Below are 10,505 nucleotides of genomic sequence, written 5' to 3'. Positions count from 1 at the left end.
TTTTTGTTCGGGTAATTTAAAAATATAAAAATAAATAAAATTATTTACACAAAATAACAAAATTTTAATGTTCTGTAATAGATGTTAATAGAAGTCTATCAGTATCTATTAATGATAAAAATTGATAGAAGTCTATTACCGATAGACACCGATAGTCTATCAGTACCTATTAGTATTTTTATTATTATTTCTGTAAATAATTTGACATTTTTTCTATCTGTGAAAATTTTTCAGAAAAATTGTTTTCATCTCTAAACTTTCATAAAAATAACGGGTTAGCCTTGGACATTAGTTAGATAATTGAAATTTTAGTATTTATATTTTTAAATTGGTACCAATTTAGTCCCTAAACTTTAACGAATTACGATTTAACTCATGACGATGTAGTTCCCATCTTGAAAAATATTATTACGATTTAATTTTTTGGAACTTATATGTTAGCACCTCTCTTGATACTTAACGATTTTTATTCATTGAGAGATTGATATCGATGGTTTGGTTTTAAAATTTGAACATTAATTTGATACAAATCCTAAATGTCAAAGACCAATAATGTAATTTACAAAAAATAATAACAATAATAATAACAACAATTAAATGGTTAAAAATATCCATAAATATTCGAGTTGGCTTAAATTATACCCTAAATTTTTAAAATTTTTACTTTAAACATTGTAGTTTGAAATTTATTTCAAAACAACCTTCGATAGATTTTCATGTTAAATCCATTGATGAAAAAATTGTATTGAGTTATTCTAACAAATATATGTAAAAACATGTGAATCATACATGTTGTCATATACATCCTTTCAACTCCTCACTCATTCACTAAAAAAAAAAAAAAAACCCGACACTCCCAATTCTTGTCTTTCATTTACAATTTTTTTTGTTGCTAGTATTAACTCCAAATTTATATTTAGATTTGTTCATTTAAGCAACACATAAACGGGCACAAACTTTTTTGTTAATAAATTTAACTTGCAAAAGCTTTCCAGGGCCGATTTGAAAAAATTTCAAACATCAAAGGCTAAAATCTAAATTAAAGTTTTTTAGAATTTAGGTATTATGGAAACCAACCCATTAGTATGTATGTATGTGTATTTATGTGTGTGTGTATATATATATATATATAAATTTAACGACAAATTGCAAAAATACTATTCTTGAAATATGTTGGTAGTTACAATTATACCATCAAACTTTTCATTGTAAAAATTGGGTTCATAAACTTCTATAAGTATTAAATTTGACCCTCAAACTTATAATAATTGTAGAAACGAACCACTATTTATAAAATTTGAACTCTTAAACTTATACAAATTTTATAGTTTATACCATTCAAAGGTCTAATTTAACTCAATTTTATAATTTATATAATTTAAAAGATTCAATTTTTAAAATTAAAAATTTAAGAATATAACGGTACTGCTACCATACGGCATGGTGATAATTTTGCAATCTTCTCTACAATTCAACTAAAAATAATATTTGGAAGCTTTGTGAGCCTCTTTATTATTTATCCAATTTTGTTTTTTCTCCACCAACTATTCCACTAAACCCAGCACGGGGGGATTTTTTAAAAATATATATATAAAAGAAAAAAGAAAAAGAAAAAAATGGAACACAAAGTGAAGGTTCCTCGCCATTAAAGCAAAAAATTATTTTTGATGCCGAGCTCCGAATGACAGAGGCTTTAGGTTTGAGTGGGCAACCTCTTCGTTTCTCCGCCAGCAAAACAATCTGGGGAGTAAGGATCTACGGCGGGCATGAACTGAAATTGGTAGGGTTCTTTGATCGAAAATTTGGCCGCGGTTTTTTTTCAGATTCGACTAGTATAAGATCTGAATTAGCTCCCTAGGTTTTTTTCAGGCACCTGCATCAAAATTCGTTCTGAATTATCGATTTTTTTTTCCTCTTTGATTCGTCGTTTAATTGTTGAATTGAAGGCCATTTTGTATTCCCTAGAATTTTGAATTGCGTGCACTTGTTGGCTGATCCGATCTTTCACGCAACTGCGTAGGTAATTGTGAGCTTTTATTGTTGAATGAATGAAAAATTGTTAGTTCAGTTGGAATTTTGGAGAGTCGGATCGCCATATACAGCTCATTTGTTGTTCACTTGAACCAAAAAATTACTCCCCCAATCTTCCGTCTCGTACTCATTCTTCGTGTACAGAGGACATTGAGTGCGGGGCTTGGATGTGCGTGTTTCTCGCGGTGCTTGTCTGTTCATATATTCGGGCGGAATTGTATAGCTATGCAGCAGAGTGAAGGCCTCTCTAGGAACAGTAATGAAAACGATATTTCTTCGTCGTCTTTGAGGCTGACAACGCCTCCGAAGTCTATTAGGCGATTGGGGTTGTGCTCGCAAATAACAACTGGTGGACAACACTCCTCGCCCATAGTCTTCCCTGAGAAGCGCAGCAAGGCCAAGTCTTCTTCCAGGAGAGGGAGTGAGATTAATTCCTCTATCCCCAAGTTCACCATGACTTCCAGTGATGATCGCGACAAACCGAAGAGTTTCGAGCACAGGATTGACATAGGTGGAGGAGATGAAAAGTCGGATTTATTGGGCTATACGGTATTATCGGGTAAGCTGGTTTTGGATAAGAGAAAGAATTCGGACAAGAATACTTCTGATGACACTGGTGTAGCTGATCAAGAAGGTTTTGATGCTAAACTTACTAGCACGGCCTTGGTATGGGGTTCTCACATGCTATGTCTGGAGGATGTCATTTCAGTAAGCTTTTCTTTACATCTCACCAAAACACAAGGTCCAAGATTTTCTGTTAGAAGTATTGATGAATTAATGATACTATGACAGGTCTCGTACAATGTTGGTCTCAGGCATTTTACAATTCATTCCTACCCACTGCAGAAGGGTCCATGTGGACTTTCTTGTTTTATGAAGACCAGGAGAAAGCAGAAAAATTATCGCTTTTTGGCTTCTAGCGTAGAAGAGGCAGTTCAATGGGTTGGTGGTTTTGCAGATCAGCACTGCTATGTAAACTGTTTGCCTCACCCCTTACTCTCATCAAAGAAGCAGGCATCTTCAGAATTAATTCCGGTTGATACACCTCCTGAATTACTCTTCAAATGCAAGAATCCACCAAAGATGCTTGTGATATTAAATCCACGCTCTGGGCGGGGTCGGTCAACTAAAGTTTTTCATGGGATTGTTGAACCAATATTTAAGGTATGGTTTATTCATGCACTAGAGTTGTATATCATGACTTTGTTTCCATTCGACTAGATCTTTCCTTGAGCGAATACCACACAAATGACCATGGAGTACAAAGCCATTAATGTCATTTTGTATTAAGATTTGCTGATTTAGTGCAAACTCATATGGAAGTTAACATTTCTACTCTTGAATGAAGTTGAAAATTTGGATAATTTCCATCCTTGGTTACCACGGATTTGAAAGATTCAGTATCTTGTGCAAGCTTATGTATTTACTTATTTATTGCAAAACTTAACAGCTTGCAGGGTTCAAATTGGAGGTGGTTAAAACGACATCTGCAGGCCATGCTAGGAAGCTCGCATCTAGTGTTGACATAAGCAGTTGCCCTGATGGTATTGCCATTTCATGTGCTCTGATAAACAATGTTATTTCTGGTTTATGTATGTATGTGATTATCTTTACCCTCATTAAATGATGAACCCAACCCTTCAATTTTCAGGAATTATTTGTGTCGGAGGTGATGGGATTATTAATGAGGTTAGCCACATCTATTTTTTTTTTCTCATGCTTCTCTTTGGGTATGAACAATTGTTGGGGCTCTTATATGTAATTGTACAGTTTTGAGTTGCCCCTTTTTGTTTCAGCCCTCGGTTTCTATGAGGCATCTTTTATTTCTCTCATTAAAAGTTAGTTGCTATATATACGTATATATTATGTACATATATAATATAATATATATATATAGAGAGAGAGAGAGAGAGAGAGATTGCTTTATTTTGGTCCTTCAAAAGCATCTTATAGGTCCATAACCTTTCAATTTTGTGTCTAATAAGTCCTTAAACTTTCAATTTTGTATCTAATAGATCCTTAAAATATTCACTTTTTTAAAAAAAAAAAAAAAAAATTGATCTATTAGATTAAATTTTGAATTTTATGCCTAATGGAATCTTAAATTTTCAATTTTGTGTTTAGTATTTAGTAGATCCATTAATTTTGAAAAGATCAAAAGTTTAGGGATTAAATTTGTAATTTAACCTATTTCTTAAGTGGTATATTAAGAAATACAAATCATTTCGACCTTGGTGGTTATGCAGGTTTTGAATGGTCTATTAAGTAGAGACAACCAGAAGGAAGGAATTTCTATTCCAATTGGAATAATTCCTGCAGGCTCTGATAACTCGTTAGTTTGGACTGTTCTTGGTGTTAGAGATCCAATATCTGCTGCAATGGCTATTGTGAAGGTGAAAACTTTTTATGGTTAACTTAGGATGTATACAAAGTGTTTAGAGGGGTGGAGAGGGATTCTTGTGATGCATGGTCCCTTGTTAGATTCCACGTGTCCCTTTAGGCTTCAATTTTGAGGACCTTTTGTAATTATGTGTTAGGCATGGTTTTGTATAGGTGGAGACCCTTTCTTTAGTGGGATTTCCGTTTTTGTGGGTTTGACTTTACGCATGCCCTTGTATTGTTTCATTGTTTTTCAATGAAAGTTGTTATTTTTCAAAAAACAAAAAGAAAAAGCAGTGGATAATCTTTAAAAAGAAAAAAAAAGTTACACCATGAACAAATAGATTTCTTGCACTTTTTGTTATTGTATTCCTTGAGATAAATGAAAAAGCTACATGGAACCTGGTTACAATGCAGTATCTGTCTACATTTGTTGTTTATAAGATTTCTATGCTTTTTGGGAGTCTTACAACTTGAAATTTCCTTGTTGTATTTACTTTTCTAATTAAGGCCTGTACTTGCAAAGGTAAATATTGGGGTTTACATTTACGGTTCCTGGATGAAACGTAGTTTAGGATATACTGATGTGGGAAGTACTACAAATCACCAGTTATATCAACGTATTAATAATTCCATAACAAAAAGTTGAACTGCATGATGATGTTATTGCTAGATACATGCTTGTACATTCATGCTTGTGCGGAAGCACAGCTGATCACCATGTCTGAACCTACTACCGAACTTTTTATAAACTCCACATGGGAAATATTATAGACTTTACTCTGACTATTCTTTACTACCTTTATTTTGGTTTTTTCAAGATTAGATTTATTAGCTATATTTCTCTCTCATGCTGTGCGGTGATTTTTTTTTTTTATTCATAGGGTGGTCTTACTGCAACCGATGTTTTTGCTGTTGAATGGATCAAATCAGGTGTTATCCATTTTGGGTTGACAGTCTCGTATTATGGATTTGTCAGTGATGGTAAGTAATGATATCGGAGTTCATTGTGTCTTTAAGATTATTGTTCTGAACCAATGTTGAATTTACTCGAGGGGTGAGGTGTTCATGGAAGTTGTTATTTCCCTTGAGCCTTATGCTTATGCTATCAATCAATTTTTATATTTCCTACTTTTAAAATGCAGCATTGCATGATATAGGTCATTTGTTGTTCTCTTATCACTTCACAGCTATGGTGAATTCCTAACCCCATTTCAAAAGTATCTTGAGAAGAAAAATAAAAGAACATAGATTAGATGTAACCTTTATAACCTTAATCTTTAAAAAAAAATTTAAAAAAATAGTAACAAAATAATGAGGCCTACTTTCTGTTTGATATTGAGTTATCGTTGTTGGAAGCACCTTGTTCTTCCTCTTGGGGGCCTGGGGCAATCCTCTCTCTCGTTATTTTTGGTAGCCAGTGATATATAAGTTTGAAACAAGTATTTATTACTCGAAGCTTCAAAAATGTTTCACTACTATAGTAGATAAGTTTGTCGCGTTTGTTAAGCTGCAGATGGCTTTTGAATAGGTTGGCCTGCCTTCAGTTCCATGTTACACCAATTTTTGTGGACATCATGTTACCTTTCTTTTCTTTATAAGAAACCTACTTTAATTATTTTCTCTTAATGTTGAAATGGATTTTGTTTCATAAAAGAGAATGATCTGAATTTGTCCATTTGTTAACAGTGTTGGAACTTTCTGAAAAGTATCAGAAGGGATTTGGTCCTCTACGTTACTTTGTTGCTGGATTCCTCAAATTCTTATGCTTACCGAAGTACAGCTTTGAAGTGGAATACCTTCCTGCATCATTAGAGGATGAAGGAAAATGCTCTGCCGAACGTGAAGTTGTAGACATGTCAGATTTATACACAGATATAATGAGGAGATCGAGCAAAGAGGGCATCCCTAGGGCGTCTAGTTTATCAAGTATTGATTCAATAATGACACCTAGTCGAATGTCTGGTGGAGACTTGGATACAACCTGTAGTAGCACTCGTGCTAGCACTGAACCATCTGAGTATGTGCGTGGTCTCGATCCCAAATCCAAGCGCCTTTCATCAGGAAGGAGTAATGTTACAGCGGAGCCCGAAGTTATTCATCCACAGCCACCCTTTTCAACTACTCCCAACTGGCCAAGAACCAGGTCGAAGTCCAGAACAGACAAGGGATGGACCGGTTTGATAACCACACAAGATACCACTAGATGTTCTTGGGGCAGTGCTGCAAATAATGACAGAGAGGATATATCTTCTACACTGTCTGATCCTGGTCCGATTTGGGATGCCGAACCGAAGTGGGATACTGAGCCTAATTGGGTTGTTGAAAATCCAATTGAATTGCCAGGTCCAACAAATGATGCAGAAGAAGGTCCAACAGAGCAAGCTGTGCGAGTGGTTGAAGATAAATGGATTACTAAGAAGGGTAAATTTCTTGGAATCATAGTTTGCAACCATGCTTGTAGAACTGTTCAAAGTTCTCAGGTAGTGGCCCCAAGATCTGAGCATGATGACAATACTCTTGACTTGGTTTTGGTTCATGGGAGTGGACGACTTAGGCTGTTGCGATTTTTTTTGCTGCTTCAGATTGGTCGACACCTTTCACTGCCGTTTGTTGAATATGTCAAGGTATGTTACTCTACATTCCTATTTTCCCTTGCATTTTCAGGCTGCAATTAGGATTCTGTAAAAGGGTGAAAGTGACAGGTAAAGCTTCAAATGGCACAACCTAAAACATCGTTTGTTCTCGATACAGGTGAAGTCTGTGAAAATTAAACCTGGTAAGCATACACACAATGGGTGTGGCATCGATGGTGAGCTCTTCCCCCTCACTGGGCAAGTCGTTTCTTCTTTGCTTCCAGAACAATGCAGACTTATTGGTCGATTTCCTGGCCATCACGTATAACCAAGTAATCCTCTTATCTGAAATATTTTGATGTGCCACTGACTGATGATCGCATTCCGTTTAACTGAGTCGTTTTTCGTTGTGTGGTTGTGTAACATGCGGAGCAATCCTTTATATCATAATAGAGAATCTTTGTGCATTATTTCCTACCCATTTCCCGTCTCACAGTCCTATTCTACCTTCGAACAAAATTGAGGTCTCTGTAAATCTTTTGTTCAGAAAACACGTTGCTTTTTGTCCTGCAGTCCTATCCCCTCTTGAATTCCCCTGTTGTGTATTTTGTATCCCCATCATATCATTTTCATTGTACAAGCACGATAAGCTGCACACTCAGTGCCCCGGTCAACTCGATTTAGTTCTATTTACATTCTTCACAAGTTTTCTGGAGATACTTATATTGTAAATACGTGATTGTTAACTTTTGGCCCACCCTTCTCACCTTTCCAGTTCTTCCTCTTTGATGTTCCTAGTTAGGCCTATTTTAATCATAGTGAGAGTTTCTTAATTAGTTATTAATGTTAGTGATTAAAAATGTTTTGTAGCTGGTTTGAAATATAGTTGACATATTTCTTGGTAGGTGTGTTTGGTTAATATTATTTATTTAGTTGGTTTTTGTTTGGTTATTATTATTAAGGTTATGTGGACTTGAAACGCTTTGATATGAACGAACTTGAATTTTTTTCATTTCAGCTTTGATTTGTGTCATAAAAACGTTATTGGCAAATCCTTGACATTGAGCCGTTATTGATTTCATGAATTATGAGTTTGACCAACATATATTTACTCGTGAATTTCGTCATTTATAATAGAAATATTTAGTTTATGAACTTATGAAATATCTAATTCCTGAGCATTTTAGAAGTAAAAAGTTTCTAAACTTTAATCTCTCAGTAGGTTTCTAATGAATTTAATATTCTTAAAAATTAATTTATCTATTAAATTTTAGGGGTACAAAATAATAAAATTTTAATCTTCTTTGATAGAAGTGGATAGAAGTTTATCAATAAATTTCTCAAAAAAATTTGTCTAATTTAATTTAATATTATTTTTTTCAATTTTGTATTTAGGAGATTCTTGAGATCTAAGAAATCTGGTAATTGGTATTTTTAAAAGATTAGAATCAAATAGACCTGTATATGTATTTATGTATGCATTACTATTTAATTTTTTTGATTGTAGGTGGCTATATTTTTTGCTTTCAAATGGAAGAATAGCCAAAAAATTTTAAATATAGCCAACTGCATGAGCATATATTTTTTAACCGTTTTACCAATTTTGCCTCTCATTTTCTTTTAAGTAAAAAGCATCTCGTTTTCTCTCACTTATGTAATGATAATAATGATTATTCTAAGAAACAAAAGTAAATTAGTAAAATGTCAGCCGAATTATAGTTCAACTGATTAAAAAAAGGTAATATATATAGATAGTTTCCATTTTTCCTAAACTAAAAATAATAGGTACTTTATAAAACATGGTTATAATTTAGATATACACAAAATGTGAAGTGGGGAATAGTTTCTTAAAAATTCTAATTTCGGACGATTTGTCGTAACGTAACGATGGAATGGAGAACGACAACGCGATAATCTCACGTTCACATATCCACGAGATAAGGAAGTACACGTGGCATCGTTTAGATTCTCTTGTTCCAGATAAGATGGAAAAAAGGAATAATAATAATAATTTCTATTTTCTTTTTACTTTTTAAATAAAGAAAAAAGAAATTAAATTAAATTGGCTCTTCACGAAGAGGAAAATATCCGGTAAGGTAAGGCTGTGTGTGTGTGTGGAAAGTGGCAATAAATTAATAGGATGAAATTAAAGGAAGAGGAAAATTCTGTAAATATTAAAAATTAAAAACTCTCAATCTCAATAATATACAATTCCTTCTTCAGCGAACGACTCCACCGGCGACACAGAAATGATCAGTATTGCGAACAGTATCGGCGTGATACCAACGCCGGCGCCGTCGTCGGCGTCGGCGGCAGCTCGTTCTGCCTGTTCGATGACGGTGTTCTCTTGTGCTGATGTCAAATCGTCCTATTCCTCGTCCGTTTGTTCTCTTTCGTCAGTTGTTGTTAATCCTTTCAACTGCTCGATTCGAAGAGGGAGAAGATTGTTTAGCGAGGTTCCAGTTAGATCAGATTCCGGAACTTCGCCCTCAGCTACCGCTGTTTCGGCGGCGACGACGTCATTGTCGGAGGAAGAGACTGATGAAGCGGCTGCCGCTAGAATTGGAGCCAGAGTTAGGGTTAAGGTGCCTTTGAAGGTGTATCATGTAGCGAAGTTACCAGAGGCGAATCTTGAGGGAATGGAAGGAGTGCTGAAGGATTATGTACGTGTTTGGAAGGGGAAGCGTGTATCTGCTAATCTTCCGTATAAGGTGGAGTTTGTTGTTCCAGTTGAAGGCCGTCCACCAGTCAAATTCGTTGCTCATCTTAAGGAGGAAGAATTTGAATACCTTTAATCAGGCTTGTTATTCCGCGTCTTACTTCATTCTAATGAATCATCAGGCCAAGACAATTATTGTTTTTTCGATCTCAGTATTAATACCAAGCTCCCTTGTGCAGTATTACTATCAACCTTTTAAGGTTTGATCTTCTTCTATAATTTTATCTACACCATTTACTCTTTGCCTTTGTAATGTAGAAAAATTGCTCGGGTGTTTTTCGTTTGAGCTAGTTAACTTTCTCAATTCTCGATGTGGCTTTGTAAAATAATTGAACCAAGACAAGAGGGAAATTTAGTCATCGAATACATATCTGAACCAAAAGGTTTCAAAATTGGTTACTCTTGTATGGCTGTTATTTCAACGACCTGTTGTGCTTCATCTTTTACTTGGAGGGAGGATGGGGATTTGAAGTGGTTGAGCTTGCCTTCCAGTTTGGAGATTAATGCTTACTTGCTTCATTGTGACTTGCTGCTGTTTATATTTGCATTGAATAAGAAATTTCTGTCTGTCCAACAGTCTCTAATCATGTTTGTACACAATAATTCTCTGTTTGTGGCTAATTACTGATGAGGTGAAGAATTATTGGGAGGAAATATGAAGCCTGATTTTAGATGATTATTGAGTATGGACTTGAGGTATGTAGTACCCATTTGATGGGGTATTTGTAAATATGATTATTATAAGAATAGTTATAGCCACTTCTTGGGTTCTGGTTTTGGTGGATGGTTGATTAGATATG

At 34.8% G+C, this 10,505-nt stretch overlaps 2 protein-coding genes across 2 annotated transcripts; both read left to right on the top strand.

The window, feature by feature from the left end:
• Positions 1 to 1,611: 1,611 nt before the first annotated feature.
• Positions 1,612 to 7,890, top strand: LOC120081930 (sphingoid long-chain bases kinase 1). Its single transcript, XM_039037114.1, has 9 exons — positions 1,612 to 1,780; positions 2,021 to 2,739; positions 2,824 to 3,195; positions 3,482 to 3,575; positions 3,683 to 3,720; positions 4,278 to 4,424; positions 5,295 to 5,394; positions 6,100 to 7,037; positions 7,165 to 7,890. Exons 2-9 carry the CDS (start codon positions 2,257 to 2,259, stop codon positions 7,312 to 7,314), a joined length of 2,322 nt encoding a protein of 773 aa, XP_038893042.1. The 5' UTR covers positions 1,612 to 1,780; positions 2,021 to 2,256; the 3' UTR covers positions 7,315 to 7,890.
• Positions 7,891 to 9,089: 1,199 nt separating this feature from the next.
• On the top strand, positions 9,090 to 10,104 carry LOC120081931 (ferredoxin-thioredoxin reductase, variable chain-like). Its single transcript, XM_039037115.1, has one exon. It carries the CDS (start codon positions 9,236 to 9,238, stop codon positions 9,779 to 9,781), a length of 546 nt encoding a protein of 181 aa, XP_038893043.1. The 5' UTR covers positions 9,090 to 9,235; the 3' UTR covers positions 9,782 to 10,104.
• Positions 10,105 to 10,505: the final 401 nt, after the last annotated feature.

The sequence above is a fragment of the Benincasa hispida genome, chromosome 7 (genome assembly GCF_009727055.1).
Source record: "Benincasa hispida cultivar B227 chromosome 7, ASM972705v1, whole genome shotgun sequence".
Lineage (NCBI taxonomy): Eukaryota > Viridiplantae > Streptophyta > Magnoliopsida > Cucurbitales > Cucurbitaceae > Benincasa > Benincasa hispida.
Note: the sequence above shows the minus strand (reverse complement) of the source record. Positions and strands in the feature narration are given on the sequence as shown.